This window comes from Castor canadensis, chromosome 3 (assembly GCF_047511655.1).
Source record: "Castor canadensis chromosome 3, mCasCan1.hap1v2, whole genome shotgun sequence".
NCBI lineage: Eukaryota > Metazoa > Chordata > Mammalia > Rodentia > Castoridae > Castor > Castor canadensis.
In genome coordinates this window covers 32,907,127-32,926,164 of record NC_133388.1, presented here as the reverse complement: position 1 = coordinate 32,926,164, position 19,038 = coordinate 32,907,127, and the positions used below count along the sequence as shown (strand labels likewise).

Genomic DNA, 19,038 nt, shown 5'->3' with positions numbered 1-19,038 from the left:
GGGCATCCTTCCACGTCATCCCGCCCAAGGAAGCAAGGATCGTTTACTGATTGGTTTGTTTCCATTGCGAGTTTTAGTTCCGGTTCTGAGCATGCGGCGTGAGATTGGCGGACTCTGCTCCGGAAGCACTACTCCAGGCAGGTCTTGGCCGGGGTCCCAGTAAGGGGCAGGTCTGCACCATGGCGGCCTGGCTAGGTATGAGGCGGTGGGGTGCTGCGCCGGTGGCAGCCCGCAGAAGTCCGCTGGTCGCCTCCCGGAGGTGGTCCGGCGCCTTGGCAGACATCGTGTACGATGTGGTGGTGTCGGGCGGAGGCCTGGTGGGCGCTGCCATGGCCTGTGCCTTGGGTAAGGGCATCTCCAGACCGATTTTGGCGGGGAACTGGGCTGCGGTGCCGCTGTGCGACGCTGTTTGTTCAAAGACGGAGCGTCCTTGATCCCGGCTGGGTGCGTTTGCTGCTTCGGGCTCCTTAGGGTCAAAAGCGGGAGGGGCTTATGAGTCAATTCCACCCCTGCGGAAACACCTGCCCGGGATTATTTAGTCTGTGACCATCGTTGGAGGGCACCAGGCGTTGTAGCATTGAGCTAGATGGTTTTTTTTTTTTTTCTTAACAGCTTTTTTAAGACATAAACCACATACCATAAACTCTACCTATTTAAGGCATACAGTTTAATTTTTTTTTTAGTGTATTCGTAGAGGTAGCTAGGATTATGTTGCCATGTTGCCTTTTTCTTTTTTTTTTTTTCCGGGGGGTGGGACTGGGATTTGAACTCAGAACCTTGTGATTGTTAAGAGGGCACTCTACCACTTGAGCCATGCCCCTAGTCCCTGAATCTGTTGCTTTTAGCAACTCTACAGTTGCTTTCAGAGATTGGTTTTGAAACCGGAAATGGTAGTGTACAGCTGTAATCCCAGCATTTGGGAGATTAAGGCAGGATTGTGATTTCTGGAGGTCCGCCTGGGTTACACAGTGATTCCTATTTTTGCTTTAGATTTTTTTTTTTTTTTGGCAGTACTGGGGTTTAATTCAGGACTTCATTCTTGCTAGGCAGATGCTCTTAATGCTTGAGCCACTCCACTGGCCAGGAGTGACTTAAAAATCACAGTACACATGCAAGAATTCCGGGGTTTGATCTCCAGCATGGCAAAACGAATAAATAAATAAAATTGCATTTAAAAATAAATAAATAAAATAGCGGGGACTGGAGGCATGATTTGAGATAGAGCCCCTGCCTAGCAAGTGTGAGGCCCTGAGTTTAACCCCAATAGGGGGAAAAAAATAATAATAAAAAATAGCAGTCTTGGGGTTGTGACTCAAATGGTAGAGCACTGGTATTCTTTTATATGAATAATTCTTTTTTTTGGTGAAACTGGGGCTGCTAGAGGCTCTGAGTTCAGTCCCCAGTATCACTAAAATAAACAAGTGAGTAAGTAAAAGTAAGTAAGGAAGCATAATTCTAGCTACTCAGGAGGCAAAGATCAGGAGAATCGAGGTTTGAAGCTAGTCAGTGCAAATAGTTCTCGAAATCCTATCTTGAAGAATTTCATCATATAAAAAGGGCTGGTGGAGTGGGCTCAAGGTGTAAGCCCTGAGTTCAAACCGCAGCACCACAAAAAAAAGTAAAGTAAAATGGAAGTTCCAGCAGATTTAGAACTCTTTCATCACTATATTCAGTGAGCGTGCCTCTACTTTTTTCCTGACAAACAGTTGGAACTGAACAGCATGTGATGGAGACAATTTGTCTTCAGGTGGGTCCTCTCATCCTGTGCTCTTAGGCTGGTACGGTGCATGAATCAACTTCCTGCCTCGGTTGGTGGTACACCTCGTCTTGTCCGTAGAGCGTGTATCCCACAGAATGTTGTTTGTCAGTAGTTAAAGGCTGGTCAACCATGCTTATTATTTTAATATCCACTTATTTTAGTTGTTTTTAAAAGTAAAATAATCCTGGTATTCTTTTATATGAATAATTCTTTTTTTTGGTGAGACTGGGGCTGGAATTCAGGTATTCATGCTTGGAAAGCAGGTGCTCTACCACTTGAGCTGCAACTCCAGCTTTCAGGCATTCTTTTAATATTTCTCCATAAGTCCACTGGGTCTTTCTTGATTCTTCTTCAACACTTACTAGTTTATGTTTTGGGCTTGAAACATCTATATTTCCCTCTCACATTATTTATAGTTCTATATGGTTTGGATGACATTTTTTTAATCCTTTTTGTACTGAGTCTTTTTTTTTTTTTTTTTGAGATAAGGTCTCATTATGTTGCCTAGGGAGGCCTCCAACTCTTGAGTTCAAGCAGTCCTCCTGCCTCAGAGGCCTCCCAAATAGCTGAGACACAGTCACGTGGCACTCTGCCAGGCCCGCTCATATTATTTGTAAATGTTCTGTAGGTTTTGTGTGTGTGTGTGTGTGTGTGGTACAGGGGTTTGAACTCAGGGCCTCACACTTGCTAAACAGTCACTCTACCACTTGAGCCACTCTTCCAGCTCTTTCTTATGCTTGGTATTTTAACACAGGGTCTCACTGTCTTGCTGGGCTGGCTTGGAACTGTGACCCTCCTGATCTCTGCCTCCTGAGTAATTAGGATAGGCATAAGCCACCAGCACCTGCTTCTCTAGTATTTAAAAAAAATTTTTTTTCTAACATGTTACATTAAATAGCTAAAAAAATAAATCAGGGAACCTGACTGTATTTTATAATGTATTTAGGAATCGAAAATCCTTTTCCTGTTAGTTTCACCATCTCACCTGACATACAGTATCTGAATTTATGGCATTTGCAGCTAGAAATAATAGCCATAAGGAAAGAACTGGTTTCTGCCCTCAAGGAATTTGGAATCTAGCAAAGAAGAAAGATTTGTAGACAACTAAAGGAAGGAAGAATGAAATGAAAGCCCCTCCCAGAGGAACAATCAGCTGTTTTGTGCTGAAGGAATAGGTGCCTGGGCCTACTATGAGGAATAGGCCTCAAAGATGAAGCTTGAGTGGATTGATTCATAAGGTGCAGCACTGCCCTTAGGCAGAGGCAGGGGGACACAGGGCTGAGGGACTAGAGGCAGTCTCTTCTGTGTGGGCATGTCAGCACCCCCTACTTGCTGTAGAGTTGCTGCCCAGCCAGAGGGGCCTCACTGCTCTGGGAGGTTCACATACTGCCTGTTCCTTTGGAGTGACTTTGATTGTCACAGATCCTGCAGTGTGTGTTGGAATGGTGCCACTCTCATTTAGATTCTAAACCATTTTTTTTAAAGGGGTGTAAAGATTTGTGGGTTTTCCTTTATCATTACTTAGTAAAACCCCTAGTGTTTCTTCTCTCTCTTATTATCATAACACATTTCTCCTTTTTTGGCAGCAACTCACATGCTCTTTCCTTATCTAGTCTCTATAGCTGTCTCAGACACTGAGGAGGATAATCTGTGCTGCAGTCAGTCGACCAGTAACAAAGTACCCAAGTCACAAACCCCATTTTTTTTTTCACTATAGATGTTCTACAATCACATTTGTAGGCACTTAAAAAATTTTTTTTATGGTGCTGAGGATCAACTCAGGGCCTTGCATATGCTAGGCAAGCACTCTACCACTAAGCTGCATCCCCAGAGCTGTCATTTTCAGAGACTTCATACTCTGAAGACTGGAAATATGTTGTGTCTAAATACTATAACTTTGGGGGTTTTTTGGCAGTACTGGGGTTTAAACTCAGGGCCTCACGCTTGCTAAGCAGGTACTCTACCACTTGAGCCACTCTGCCAGACCCTAAATACTATAGTCTTTTAAAATTAATTCTTCCTTTCCGGTGCATTCTATTTGCTAGTTATGAATTTTGCCATTATTTGTTTCTTTGTATGTGCTATGTAGTGACTTTTGTCTGGAGAAGCTTTAATGTGGATGGGGCAGTTCTCCCAGCTGAAACGGAATATGTTGTTTCTTGGAATGCTGCATGAATTATGTTTATGTGTCCTCTAAGAAGTTTGTGTTCTAGGACTGGAGGTGTGGCTCAAGTGGTAGAGCACCTGCTTTGCAAGCGTGAAGCCCTGAATTCAAACTGCAGTCCACCAAAAAACAAAACAAAGAAGAAATTTGTATTCTACAATTCAAGGAATTGAATATCAATTTTTAAAAAAAAATGTATTTTTAGCTAAAACATAAAAACACAAAAATTGTAGATATTAATGATGTACCTTGTAATGTTTTGATACACCTTTACATTTCATAATGTTTAAATATTCTTAAACATTTCTTTAAGCAGTTATTCTCTCTTAATGGTAAAAACTTTCAAAGTTGGGCTAGGGATATGGCTGAAGTGGCAGAGTACAAGCATGAGGCCCTGAGTTCAAATTCTAGTACTGCAAACAAAAACTTTCAAAATCCTTTCTTCTAGCTTTTTGAAATGTACAGTACATTAATACCTATAGACACCCTGCTGAGCAATTCTTGGCTTTCCTAAAGTAATATAACATGTTGCTTTTTTCTTTTTTAGGATATGATATCCACTTTCATGATAAGAAAATCCTCTTGCTAGAAGCAGGTCCAAAGAAAGTACTGGAGAAATTGTCAGAAACTTACAGCAACAGAGTCAGCTCCATTTCCTCTGGTTCTGCAACCCTTCTCAGTAGTAAGTAGATGACCCTCTCTCACAGATCCAACCTCTCCTTGTCTTTCCATTGTGTCCCAAAGCACAGTCACCAGAGCATTTGAAAAAAGCTGTCTGTGTAGGTGGGGAGTGGGAGGTGGGCTTGCTAGTCTTGGGCATCATTGAAGATGAAGAATCCTCAAATTGTTTGTCAACCCACGTCTGGGGAAGACATCCTTGAGACATGAGTTTATCATGTAGACTTCATTTGTGATTAGGTCAGTATGGCTAGGTCAACTGAATCTATATGAACTAGTTGTGCACATTCACTCAACATTCCAAATCAGCCCTCAGGCAAGCCAGGGAGCCTGCATGTGAAATGCTTTTTGGGTGTCAATGAAATTATGCATATGGAACCAGTTAGCAAATTTGTCTTTGCTGTTTGTAACCACCCTATCTAAAAATAAACTCTTTCACTACTCCCTAACTATACTGCTTTATTTTTCTTCATAACACTTCCTACCACCTGACATTACATTATATATTTGGTTTCTGTTGTCTGTCTGTCCAACTAGAATGTTAGCTGCAGACAGCAGGGACTTTGGTATCCCATGTTCAGCTCAGTACTGAAAATTGTAACTGGCACATGGTTGATGCTCAGTAAATATCTCCTCAGAGAATGAATCTATTCAGTGCCATTAACAGAATAAAAGCTAATCTTTAGAGTGTTTATAACTAATGAGATGATGAGGAAAAAGGACAACGTGGGTTTAGTTTTCCTTTTTTATTTCCCCCACTTTAACGTGATTTGGCCTTGGGGACCTTTACCATGCTGTATGGTGTGGAACTGGGGAGGAGAGTAGCTTATTGTCTAGCACCAAACAGGATAGAACTGGAGGTCTTTTCTGTTATTGGAGAACACTGTAAACAACCTCTTACTTAACAGAATGGAGAGACAGAAGTAAACCCCGATGCCCAGGTCCCTGTGAGGTTCCTCTGGTTTTTAGATCCTTTTTTTTGGTAGGTTTTGGTGCCTGGGACCATGTGTGCAACATGAGATACAGACCCTTCCGGCGAATGCAGGTACCTTCTTTTCCTTTTTCACTTTTGGTGATGAGTCTTAGTCTGTCTTATGATAAGATATTAGAATCTGAGGCCGAGCATAGTAGCTCACAGCTGTAATCTTATCTACTTAGGAGGCAGAGATTGGAAGGATTACAGATTGAGGCCAGTCTGAGCAAAAAAGTTTGCAAGACCCCTATCTCAGCCAATAAAAAGCTGGGCACAGGGCTGGCAGAGTGATTCAAGTGGTAGAGCTCCTGCCTAGCAAGCATGAAGCCCTGAAAAAAAAAAAAAAAGAAAGGTTGAGCACAGTGGCGTTTGCCCGTTGTCTTTGCTATGCAGAAAGTATAGATAGGAGGATCATGGTCCAGGCCTACCTGAGCATAAAATTGAGACTTTATTCAAAAAATAAAAATAACTAAAGCAAAAAAGGGCTGGGGGTGTGGCTCAAGTGATAGAACACCTGCCTAGCAAGTGGAAGATCCTGTACCCTCCCCCCCCGACACACACGTGTTCTGTAGGTTTTCTGTGAATTGGGAGGAATCAGCCAGGAGGGGAAGCATTCTCAAGGATCTTCTTCTGACATTATATCTTCAGCCAAAGAAGCTGTCAATTTGTGGTTTTCTGTTCCTGTCACTTGGAAAAGCAATACTCTTTCTGATTGGAATCATTTCCTTTTCCTTGGTTTTAATGCAGACTTTCTTTTTGTGTTTCTAGGTGTGGGATGCCTGCTCAGAGGCCTTGATAATGTTCGATAAGGATAATTTAGATGACATGGGCTATATAGTGGAGAATGATATCATCATGCAGGCTCTCACTAAGCAGCTGCAGGCCGTGTCTGGTGAGCACCATCTTCCATTTACTCTCTAGGAAGTGAACTGCTTAGGACTTACTAGAAGAAGAGATCCATTTTACAGATACTGAATGTCCAGTTACTTTTTTTTTTTTTTAAGTTACTATTTATTTGGCAGTACTGGAGCTTGAACTCAGGGCTTTATGCTTGCTTAGTAGACACTCTACCATACCGCCAGCCCCCTAGCTACTTTTTAAATCTTGCTTTTTTTTTTTTTTGGCGGTATTAGGGTTTGAACTCAGGGCCTAATGCTTGTTTCGTCAGGTGCTCTACCACTTGAGCTACTCCACCAGCCATTCTGTGTTGGGTATTTTTGAGATAGAGTCTTGTGAACTATTTGTCCACACTAGCTTCAAACTGCGATCCTCCTGATCTCTGCCTCCTGAGTAGCTAAGATTACAGGCATGAGCCACTGGCACCTGGCTAAATCTTGCTTTTCTTATGTGACAGTAAATGAGAAGATATTGCTGTCTTGGGACCTTTGTTTATCTTTACTTTTAGATATTTCTTGAGTCTTTTGGCCTACTTTTCTAATGTTTTGTTTCTTTCTCTTTTGACCTCCCCAGACAGAGTGACAGTTCTCTATAGGAGCAAAGCTGTTGGCTATGCCTGGCCTGGTCCATTTTCCATGGCAGACTCCAGCCCTTGGGTCCATATTACCCTAGGTGATGGAAGCACCCTCCAGACCAAATTATTGGTAGTTAACAATTCTTATTTTGCCAGGGGTCTTGCATGAGTATACCTTACCCTTCATCTGGGGCCTTTAGTTTTAGATTTAAGCCATAGATTAACTTTAGGCAAACGTTTTGGTTAAGTAACGACTAATACCCATTCAAGGCAGCCCAAGTTCAGATGGTCTTATAAATCCTGTGCAAGAAGCAATCTCATGGGCCATCTTAGCTTATGAAATGAAGGATAGAAGAATATCCAGGCCACACAGGGCCAGGAACCAGAATGAGACTGTTCTTTGCTTCTCATTCTTCTCCTGTAGTCACAGTGTCATTCTTCTCCTATAGCTTTTATCTATTGTCTCTTGTTCACTAGTTTTCCTTTTCACATGGCAGCCATTCCTAAATTTATATCAGCACCATTCAGCTCCACTACCTGCATTGTTCTGAAACTGTCCTGTATTTCAAATATGAAGAGAATCTGGTTGAATTTGACCTATGGCCTGTATCTCCATATGTCAGCCATATTGTAGGGCTATCCCTGTAGGGATTATGAGTAGGACAGGCCTGATTAAAAGTTTCTTGCCACAGTGGGCTTGCTAGCAGTTGGACTCGAGAAAATTTTAGGAGAAAGAGATAAATTATGGAGCAGTATGATTTGTAAAGAGGTTGTAAGACTTGAAGGCTCTTGTCTCCATGCAGATTGGTGCTGATGGTCACAACTCAGCAGTACGGCAGGCTGCTGGAATCCAGAATGTTAACTGGAACTATGACCAATCCGCTGTTGTGGCTACTCTGCATTTATCTGAGGTAAGATCTGGGGCCACGATCTGGGGACCCTACTGCTAGGCACTTGATACTACTCACAAGAATCTTTCCTCTCTATTGTAGGCCACAGAAAACAATGTAGCCTGGCAGAGATTTCTTCCTTCTGGGCCTATTGCTCTGCTCCCGGTAAGAGTCCTCTGCCAGTGTGCTCAAAGGCATCCAGCATTCCTCTTTAGGAAGTCCTTTTTCTTTTTTGGCAGTGCTGGGGTTTGAACTCAGGGCCTCACACTTGCTAGGCAGGCACTCTTACCACTTGAGCCACTCTGCCAACCCTTTTTTGTGATGGGTTTTTTCCAGATAGGGTCTCTCAAACTGTTTACCTGGGGCTGGCTTCAAACCTCGATCCTCCTGCTCTCTGCCTCCTGAATAGCTAGGATTACAGGCATGAGCCACTGGTGCCTGGCACGAAGTCCTTTCTCTCAGCCCTTTTTCTGGTTTCAAGGGAGTATGCCCTGGCTAGTGTTGTTTCCCCTTCTTGCCTTCCTTTATGTTTGAGAGCCCCCAAGTTCAGAGGAGGTTTAGCCTTGGTACTAATGTTCTTCTTTTGACACAGCTCTCAGACACCTTGAGCTCCTTGGTTTGGTCCACATCCCATGATCATGCAGCAGAGCTGGTCAGCATGGATGAGGAGGAATTTGTGGATGCCATTAACTCTGCCTTTGTGAGTATCAACTTGTCCAACTGATGGTGTGTAGTAAGAGTGTATACAGAAAGGTTGTTCTGAGTAACGACTAACCAACAGCTGCCCCTTTGCAAGTATAATCCTTGCTGTGTATTCTGTGGAGGAGGACCACCTACAGGGAAATGCAAAAAGGAATAATGCCCTTCTGAGGGTGTGGGCTGCTGATATGGCTACAGAAACAGATGCCTGGGTGGTAGTCATTATTGCCTTTTTTGAAGCTATTATACTTTGATCATTTTGAACAATTTTACTGGGTCCCAAGTACTTGAACCTTCGAAACTTGATTCATTATGTGTGTTTCTAGAGAGGAGCCGAGCACATTGCAGCAAAGAGATGAGGAATAAACTTTGTAGATGGATATGGGTTCAATACTGGTTCTATCTGTTAACCTGAAAAATAGATATAGCATCACCACCTCTCAGGACTGAACAGACATTAAAAATGAGAAAATTGGGCTGGGGGTATAACTCAGTTTTAGAACTTTTGCCTAGCATGCCACGAGGCTCAGTTCTCAACACCACAAAATATATATATATATATATACGTATGCATATATATATACATACATATATATATATTTATTATAAACATATGTATTATATATAAATATATCATAGAAATAACTAAAAACCATTTATGTAGAATGCTTGAGACACAGCTATATAAATTATAGGTACTCAAATGGTAATAATTATTCTGGCGTAGACATATCCTATAGATAATACAGGCACTACATTTATCTATAGTAGTAATAATTGAGAGTATTGCTTCCTTTGTGCAGGAGCAGGTTAGAGTTTTACATATATTTATTTAACTCAGTAAACATTTGAGCTAGGTACTAGAGACTTGAACTTGCCTAAGGTCACAGAACTAGTGGCAAAGCTGGATTCATCAAGCTGTCCCTTAGAGCTTGTGTTTTTAACCAAGTTCCACTACCTCATTAAGAACTTCACACTGAAGAATTTGAACTCCACTGCTGTGTGGTAGCAATAAGAATAAAAGGAACTGAACATACTGAAGTGGATTCCAAAATAAATGGTGAATGCCATTAGACCTGGCATAGGCCCTGCACCTTTGTAGTATATTCATTCAACAATAATTGTGAGTGTCTTCTATGTAGCAGGCTCTGGAGACAAAGACAAATGAGACAGTCCCTGACTTTAGGAAGCTTGTAATTAACACAGAATGATTATTTGTAAACTGATAGAAGTATGCATAGGATGCTGGGGGAACACAGAAGGGGAAGCACAGAAGAGGGTTTCGAGGACATCTGGATGCTCTGAGGTATTATCCATGAAACAGGAGGGAGGGCATTCTAAGCAGAGGGGATCCTGAGCAAGATGAAGAGCTGCATCATAACTGGTATGTGGCTACTGACAGTAGAGATTAGTGAAAAGGCCGGCAGGGGCCATCTCAGGAGTAGTTCAGCCTGACCTAAAACCTTGAGGGGAGTGCTGGGAAATTCGATTTTGCATTTGTTTATGGGACTTGTCACTCATGGTCAAAATCAGTTCAGGCATGCCAGGTAGCATTACCCTTAGCTTTGATTATAAAAAGTGTTTTCTTGTTGAATTTTTAATTTCCTGCTAGTCACTGACCAAATTTCACCTTTTTTGTTTTGTGACTGCTGCTACTCAGTGGAGTGATGCTAACCACACAGACTTCATAGACTCAGCTGGTACCATATTGCAATATGCTGTCACCCTTCTGAAGCCCACTAAGGTCTCAGCTCGCCAGCTTCCCCCAAGTATAGCCAGAGTAGATGCCAAAAGCAGAGTACTCTTTCCTCTGGGCTTGGGACATGCTGCTGAGTACGTCCGGCCTCGGGTGGCACTCATTGGGTAAGACAAAACTGGAGCAGGGCTTCTCCCTTCTCACTGTGTTGCTGGAGGCCATGCCTGAATGCTGCTTTATTCTTAGTGATGCAGCCCATAGAGTCCACCCTCTTGCAGGACAAGGTGTCAACATGGGCTTTGGAGATGTCTCCAGCTTGGTCCGTCATCTCAGTACTGCAGCCTTCAATGGCAAAGACTTAGGTAAGACCAGAGCCCCCAAATGGCCCTCGGCACAAGATGGGATAGACCTAACATGTATCTGGTTTGCTAGGAGAGGGAAACTTCCTTTATTATTGGATTAGCGATTTAACCTTTTCTCTTTTCCTCCAGGCTCCATGAGCCACCTCACAGGTTATGAGACAGAAAGACAGCGTCACAACACTGCTCTTCTGGCAGCTACAGACTTACTAAAAAGGCTCTATTCTACCAGTGCCACTCCATTGGTGCTGCTCAGGACATGGGGTTTGCAGGCCACTAATGCAGTGACTCCCCTCAAAGTAAGAGGTCACTCATGACTCCCCAAGATTCTTGCTGAGGAAGTACTTACAAACAACTCTAAATTTCTCTGAATTAATTTTCTTGACTGTAACATTTTTATTAATGTTTTATTAATGTCTTCCTTTCCACTGGTTAAGAACATGGGCTTCTTGGTGTTATGACCCACAATTAAGCAACAACTTGATATAAAGAAAGGGCTTAAGAATAGTGACCAGGACTTGTAAAGATAAAGGTGCTGAAACTCCTTTTGTTATTTTGCAGCTTCTTCTCTGAAACACTTCCATTTAAAGATACTGGATTTTTTTTTTTTTTTTTTTTTTTTTTAGCTGAAATAAAATGGACTTTTGGGAGGATTCTCTCTATGGGACTCTTGCTAAGTTTTTATCCAGGGGGATATTTCACCTGCCCTTCTACCTTACAGTGTAAGAGTATCACTGTTTCATTTTACTCCAGGAACAGATTATGGCCTTTGCCAGCAAATGAGTGCTCCTCTTCTGAAGATTATGCTAATGAAAGAAGGACATCTGGCCTGTTACCGGCACACATTTCCAAGATTTTATTTAATAAATTTATACTAGAATTCTCATTTCCTCCTCTTCTTTTTTTTGGGGGGTGGGGAGGAAGGGAGGTAGGAATGGGGTTTGAACTCAGGGTTCCAGGCTTGCAAAGCAGGTACTCTACTGCTTGAATCACACCTTCAGTCCATTTTGCTTGGTTATTTTGGAGATGGGGGTCTTGTGAACTGTTGCCAGGGATGGCCTCAAACTGTGATCCTCCCGATCTCAGCCTCCCAAGTAGCTAGGATTTATAGGCATGAGCCACCAGCACCCAGCTTTATGGAGCCCAAAAAATGAGTGATAATTTGCTGTGAGGAGGGGATATTAGCCAAGCCTAGAAAGAAAAAAATCCCAAAGGAAGACTATTTGATTGAAGTGTTTTATTACTAAAATAAAAAATCACTGAGATACTGTCTCACTCATTTTTACTTGCTAACAATTCTTTATAAAGAAATTAAAAAAAAACTGATCATAAATTTGTACAATTATCTTTTGATAAAGGTAAGAATTAGAAATACTTAAAGTTGATATATTTTTGTTAGAACTGCTGTTTTTAAATTAACATTAGAATGCAAATTAAATATAAATTTCTTTAACAATACCAAATCTTAATGCTAGTTATTACTTCCTCATTACAATACCAGTTTCAATTTTATTTATGGTTCCTCTCTGGGACACCATTATTCAGTAACAAAACAGTAAATATCATTGCACAGGTTTGAAAACAGGTCAAAAGGACACCATTAACAGCATAATTTGTGTGTGGGGGCCAACATCTGCCCAACAGAGGGAGCAGTGTGTGGCTGTGGGTTTTGAAGCGCTCACCGCAGTACCAGAGATGCCTCAAGAAGAGATCTTCAGGTATGTTAGATTTGTATACTGTAAAAAAAAAAAAACAAAAACATTCCACCCAAAAGTCTGTTTTGAACTAACCTGAGCTATTCTTGCAAATAATTTTTGGATGCATGAGAAATTTGTTGTTATAGGGGAGGTTTTTAGGCAAATGTGGGAATTTTTTTTTTTTTTCTGGTATTGGGGTTTGAACTCGGCCTACATCTTGAGTCACTCCACCATCCTTTTTGTGATGGGTTTTTTTGAGATAGGGTCTCAAGAATTATTTGCCCAGGCAAACTTTGTACCACGTTTCTCCTGAGTAGCTAGGATTACAGGTGTGAGCCACTGGTACCCAGCAGAAAATTTTAAGACAGTAGAAAAGTGACAATGTCACAAACCTTCCTAAAATCCCAAGAAATATACCCCCCAAAAAAGATGGAAGCTGTTATGAAAAGGTGTGTGATGACTAGCAGAAACTATCGAGTCATCCTTCAAAAAAAAACAGCTAGTGGAGTGGCTCAAGTGGTAGAACAACTGCCTAGCAAGTGTGAGCCCAAGTTCAAACCCTAGTATCACCAAAAAGAAAAAGGTAGCCCAGATAAGGAGAGCATTGACTTTCCAAAGCAAGCATGTAACAACAGAAAAGGCAAGACAGGAAGGTTTTAAGGCACACTTTGCAAGGACCTCCATGGTTCACAGAAGTTCTTCATTATAATGGTAACATACAACACCCACCATGCGCCACCCACATACTAGGTATTTTAAACATTAACACTTTCACAGAGATGAAACTAACCAGTAAAACAGAATTCTCCTTAGTATAAAAAATAAAAATTTTCATTCCAAATTACACTTGAACTGGTTAAATCTCCAGATGTTCTGACCAAGATTAGCAAGAGATACGCAATAAATTTCTGAAGTAATGTATCTATCTGAGTTCTGAAGGTATCCAAGTAACCAAAGGCATCTGCAGAAAACACATGTACTTAATAGGATCCCTGTTTATGAAACATTTCAGAGAGGACTTGTAGTAAAAACAGTAACTTACCTTCCTGGAACTGTCTTTAATGAGCACACCTTACCTCTTACTATTACTAGAGGCTATAGTCTCTCAACTGTGGAACAACATTTAGTGGATGATGACTGATCTAGCCCCCTACTGGATTTGTTGACAAAGATGTTAAGGAGTCTAAAAGTCATGCCACATGTTAAACCATAAAGAATTTAGAATCAGTCTTCAAAGATTGTGAGATGGGAGATAAGATCACTGAGAAGGTAGATTTCAGCTCAACCCAAGGAACAATTTGTAAACAGTGCAGTCCCAAAGGAAATGAGCTGTTTGAAAATGCCTAAACAAACCAAATGAAAAGACAAAAAACTAAATACACACACACACCCCCCAAAAAGAAAAATACCACCACCAAAAAAACCCTCAACAATAACCTGTTAGAAATGTTGAAAGATTTCTGCATTGGGTAGAAAATGAGATTGTATCTTTGGGCTGTTTCTGAGCCTAAAGATTGGTGTATTTGCATTTTTGAGGAAGTCAACAGATAACAAAAGTAACCCTAGTAAAAGTCGGTTTCAGCTTAGCACAGTGGTACATGCCTATAATCCCAGCTACTCAAGAGGCTGAGGTGGGAGGATCACTTGAGCCCAGGAATTGAGCAACATAGAGAGAGCCCCATCTCAAAAACAAAAACATCAGTGTGAAAAGTCTGAAGAAATTCCACATTCAATTCTTTTTTGGTACTGGATGTCTGAACTCAGGACCTCACGCTTGCTAGGCAGGTGCTCTATCACTTGATCCACTCTGCCAGCCCACATTCAATTTATTAAAAAATAATTACAATTCAGGGGATTTGCTTACTTCCTTGCACACAGCAGATGTTAAATGCCAGGCATATATAACATCCTTTGTGAGAGTGAGACAAATGTGAAGGCTCCAAGTTTGAGCAGATGCAAACTCTCCTGGAAAGAAAGGAGGAGGTAAGCTATGGTAAAGGACCCAAATTACAGATCTTTCAAACCCAAGAGCAATAGAGTAGGGAGACAAGTAGATAATGGTCACTTGGGAATGTGTCAATGAAATCTAAAAATGTATTCTGGGTCATATTTGGGTTTGAATTCAGGGCCTCATGCTTGCTAGGCAGGTGATCTACCACTTGAGCCACATACCTGCCCTTACTTTTTTCAGGTGGGGTTTCGCATTTGACTGGGGCCAGATTGTATGTACATCCTCCTACATAATTGGTATCACAGATGTATACCACAACTCCTGGTTTATTGGCTGAGATGAGGTCTTCCTAACTTTTTACCTGAGCTGGCTTCAAACAACAATCCTCCAGCTCTTCACCTCCAGAGTAACTGTGACTGTAAGAGCCACCACACCCAGCTTAAATTTTTTTTTAAGACAATGACTTATGGAGGGAAGTAACTCACAAATTAAGAACTCTAGACACTCAGACTCAAATAGAAAACCTGAGGGCTTGGAGTGTGGCTAAGTGGTAGAGTGCTTGCCTAGCATACACATACCCTAGGCTTGATCCCCAGCACCACTAAAAAAAAAAAACCCACAAGAGAAATGCTGGCCCACTATTCCGATAGCAACCAAAAGAGCTAACCAAATCAACATCGGGTATTACCAGAAAGGGGAGCAGAAATCCTGGAACTAGATAAATAATTCAGAGGATGTTAGCTAAAATGGGCAGGAGCCAGGGTAGGAAAGCACTACTATAAATAGAATAAAAGGGCAAAGCCGGGGCTGAGGGAATCACTCACAGGTAGTACCTGTGCTTAGCATGGAGGAGGTCCTAGGTTCAGTCCCCAGAAGGGTAAACTGAAAGAGACTGGACCAAAATCTGTATTCCCAAATAGCAAACACCTCTAATCAGAGACCAAAAGCTAGGGTATAGCTGTATTTCACAGAAGTACAAAGAAATGAAGATTAGGGTCATGGGTAATACTATAAACATATTAATCTGGGAGGTGGTACTGGCACTGAATACGCACATACCTACAAGGTTGGATATGTTAATACCAGAGTTGACTGACTTACCGGGAGTTGACTAAAGAGGATAAGCTCTTAGAAGCAGCCATACCCTCTCAAAGCATGTGCTGGGAGACTTATGGCCTTCTTTCTTAAGGCTGCAATCTATCTGCAGTTACTCTTCTCCATCCTGTTAAGATTTAGGATGAAGTGGGCATGGTGGTGTATGCCTATTATCCAGACCAGCTCAAAGAAAAAAAAAAAAAAAAAGATTTAGGATAGCTCTCAGCTGGCCGATTGCAGCAAGTATACAACAGGACCACAGAAATTCTAATTAGTGCCTTTTTCCTTTTTTAAAATTACACACAGAAAGCAAAACTAGGTAAACATATTAGTACTAATAGGTCATGGGATTTCAATAAGTCAGCTTAATTTAGTATGGAAGAGGAAAATTAAAATGTTTGAAGGAACGAGGCACTCCAAGAGTTGAAATGAGATTTTTCTTTGGTTTGCAGAGAAGCCAGCCCTGAGTTCTCCAAGGTTAAGTTCCAAAGCTATTCTTTTTGGCTCACAGATTCTCTATGACAGGAAGAATCTCAAAGATTTACTCTAGTGTCAGCTGTGTACCCTCAAGTGGTCAGGTAACACTTCACATTAGATGTGTAAAATTAATTAAACCCAAATCTAGGCTCCAAGTCAAGATTCATCTACAAAAGCCCCTTCTTCCTGATAAAACCAATTGCTGGGCTTCAGTTCAGGCTGTCCAAGACTAGCTCAGAAAATGACTGAGTCCTCTCCCCTTTTCCACTTAAAAAGGTTGTTGGTGAATGCAGGCCTCAGAGGAAGTGGTTGGCTTCAGTGGGAGATGCCCAGAGACTGCAACAGGTGAAAGGTGGCCCCCAAGGCCCAGCCTGTCTCTATGTTGTTAACTTTCTTTGTGAGCTGTTGAGAAGAAAAAAAAAAAGTCTTTAAATTTTCATCCAATTTTCCAACTCTAGCTAGCATGGCACTTGGTTAGTTAACATCTGCAATGAACACCCACCTGGCCAACCAAAGCAAAAATGGGAGCAGCCAATAGGTCTATTGCTCCTACACCCAGATTCTGATCCCTAAATACTTCCAACACAGGAAATGGTCCCACTCAAGCCTTCTAGAGAGATTTTGTAATCAGGTTCTGAACTCTTTCTTAACCCTGAAATTAAGCATAGTGTCTATGCTTTATTTTCTGAACCACAATTTCTGATAAGACAACTTACCATGAAATGTTAGTGGATGTGGTAGAAGGGGCATTATGAGGAGTTGGGAATATATTTAGGAGTGGGAAAGAACACACCAAGCTTCTGGATTCGTACCATGTAAGCAACTGCCTCTTAGCACTAATAATAGTCAATCAGGGCCTTTAAGGCATTCTGGACTAGGCTGTGCTTAGTGACCTTGGACAAAACTTTAGGTCTGATTTCTTCAGTCACAGAAAAAGGGAATAGATTATAGTATTTATCAGATCATTTTCTTCAGAATCTCAGGGGATACTTAGAAGTGTTTTGAAGGAGAAAGGGAGGTCAAATAGTAAGGGAGTTCTAGGCCCCAACCACTGTTTCAACCACAACAACTCCCCTTCTATCAGTTTATATTACTGACATTCTGCCATAAGCCTTTTGTTGAAGATGCTGTTGCCACCACCAAAACAAAAGTGTAAAAAATCATTCCTTGTTCTGTGCTGACCTGATGAAGTTGATTCATCAAGTCATCACTGTGCCCCAAACTGGGAAGAGTGGCATCTAAGTCATTATCTTGAAGTTTTATCTGGGACACCTAAATTAAATTGACAGTGCCCCACACTGAAAGGCTCTTGCTCTGTCCTTAGCACTAGGCTGGCAGCCTAGGGACACAGATCAAGATGAAGCAATCTCTAGGACAGAGAACTGATTGCCCTTGATTTAAATTCTCCCACTGAAATCACAGAGATTAAAAGGATGCCAGCACTGAGAATAGCAGGAAAACTGTCCTTAAATGACTTTGGCTATTGCTGATGCTTAAGTAGAGGTTGTTGCCTTTGCAATGACAGGCTTAGGGACTATTTCTTTTATCTACAAAATCATCCTGCATTACAGTGAGACAGATCTGTGAGAATTAATACCAGTATTACTAACAACTTGTTACATGCCAGCCACTGTGCTCTACCTGCATTGTCTCGATTTTCCTAAAGGCTCTGTGAAATATTATAAAGATCCTATGTTTCGAATGAGGCACCTTAAAGTTAGGGGAAGTAGATCACCTAAGGTCACAGTAAGTTTAGGGAGACAGAACTTCAGTGCAGATCTGATGAACAACAGAGTCCGTGCTTTAAACACTAAACTCCACTGACTCTTCTTGCAAATAACTCTTCTGCATTAAAGCACTTTAAAGGCTTTAAATTCTTGACAGATATAACATCATATTAAATCCAAATACCTTAGTAGAAATGACTGTATGATATCTGACTTTATGAGATGGGGCAATATAAACTCATCTGGAACTGGGGAAACAGAAAACGACACAAGGGAAGGTGGGAGGAGGGAGGGCTTAGAGGACAAACCATTTACTTTTTGACCTCAGAGCTCACAAAGTTAACTTGCACCATAGCTATAATTTTGTCAAATCTCTTCTAATAGAATGTATACTACTTGAGGACAAAGATAACATCTTAATTGTCTTTGTAATGTGTAATTTTTCAAATGTGATACAGGAGGTAGGAAAATAAATGGGATGGATGAAACTCCTAAGATGTACTTTAAATAACTTACTTTATACAGATAAAGTAGAGCCTGCATGTGCTGAAATTGAAGACAGCTTGGAGGACAAATTATCTGAGGCACATATAAAATATATAGAACACACTATATATGCTTGAGGCATTTACTTCATGGGGCCTTAAGTAAGCCACTCAGTTGTGACATGCTTCTGGTCCCCCATGTCTTCCACTAAATTAAATCTATCTAATGGGCTAATGGTGAGCTAAATTGTTGGCCAGGTATATCTGCCTCTCTGAATGGAATAAGTTTGTGTGATAGCCCAGGGCACGTTCTGTCTTATGCTCTCTTGATCAGACTTCAGCTAATGTTCTTTTAAGCAGAGAGAGCTAGGGCATACAAACCCAGAATAAGCAGCCCCATTCAGGAAGCATGACTTTTCCTACCTTCTTGCATCCCATGCTTTCTATTCATTTTTCCCATCTCTTTCCCCTTGTTTCTCATTCAATTCTAAATTGTGACTTAGGCATCTTCATTGAGCTCCAAGTCTTTCTATTCTGTGACTTCTGGGATAGCATGCCTGGTACTATATTCATGATCTTTTACTGTTGGATATAATTCCTCTACTTTGTCTTCTGTTCCTGATACTCTAGTTTTCAACTTGCTCTACTCTGTTCACCAAGCTTTCAATTGAGATTTTTATTTGGGATATTAAGCTGCTTATTTCAGATTGATTATTTTTCAGGGTTTCCATATCTTTATTGATTTCCTCTTTCATATCCTGCATAGTCTTCTTAATTTCATTCATCTGTTTGTTTGTATTCTCTTTGAGCTCATTCAATTGTTTTATCTTCTTTGAGATCAGACACCAGCTTGTGTGTCTCTCTTTTTTGAGCTTGTTAATCATTCTTACTATTATCGTTTGGAATTCAATATTTGA

At 41.2% G+C, this 19,038-nt stretch overlaps 2 protein-coding genes across 4 annotated transcripts in view; one reads left to right on the top strand and one right to left on the bottom strand.

The window, feature by feature from the left end:
- The first annotated feature begins 116 nt into the window (after nucleotides 1–116).
- Coq6 (coenzyme Q6, monooxygenase) lies at nucleotides 117–12,925 on the top strand. Of its 2 annotated transcripts, none has more exons than XM_020166740.2 (12): nucleotides 117–345; nucleotides 4,471–4,605; nucleotides 5,588–5,646; nucleotides 6,343–6,466; nucleotides 7,045–7,175; nucleotides 7,849–7,956; nucleotides 8,038–8,100; nucleotides 8,528–8,635; nucleotides 10,295–10,497; nucleotides 10,577–10,692; nucleotides 10,822–10,988; nucleotides 11,443–12,925. In XM_020166740.2, the coding sequence occupies exons 1-12, from the start codon at nucleotides 180–182 to the stop codon at nucleotides 11,470–11,472; spliced, it is 1,410 nt and encodes a 469-aa protein (XP_020022329.1). In that variant the 5' UTR covers nucleotides 117–179; the 3' UTR covers nucleotides 11,473–12,925. The 2 variants fall into 2 exon arrangements, with proteins under 2 accessions (XP_020022329.1, XP_073923668.1); XM_074067567.1 differs by having other exon boundaries at nucleotides 306–444.
- Nucleotides 11,912–19,038, bottom strand: part of Entpd5 (ectonucleoside triphosphate diphosphohydrolase 5 (inactive)) — a 25,969-nt gene continuing 18,842 nt past the window's right edge. For both annotated transcript variants that reach the window (XM_074067569.1, XM_074067568.1), the window contains one exon: nucleotides 11,912–16,311. In XM_074067569.1, coding sequence (XP_073923670.1) covers nucleotides 16,225–16,311 — 87 coding nt within the window. In that variant the 3' untranslated portion in view covers nucleotides 11,912–16,224. The remainder of the gene's footprint in view (nucleotides 16,312–19,038) is intronic.

Bases quoted from the DNA above. Each gene is read 5' to 3' on its own strand.
- Coq6 (XM_020166740.2), top strand. From the start codon at position 180: ATGGCGGCCTGGCTAGGTATGAGGCGGTGGGGTGCTGCGCCGGTGGCA. The intron at 6,467-7,044 runs GTGAGCACCATC...TGACCTCCCCAG, and splicing joins GCAGCTGCAGGCCGTGTCTG to ACAGAGTGACAGTTCTCTAT. The intron at 7,957-8,037 runs GTAAGATCTGGG...TCTCTATTGTAG, and splicing joins CTACTCTGCATTTATCTGAG to GCCACAGAAAACAATGTAGC.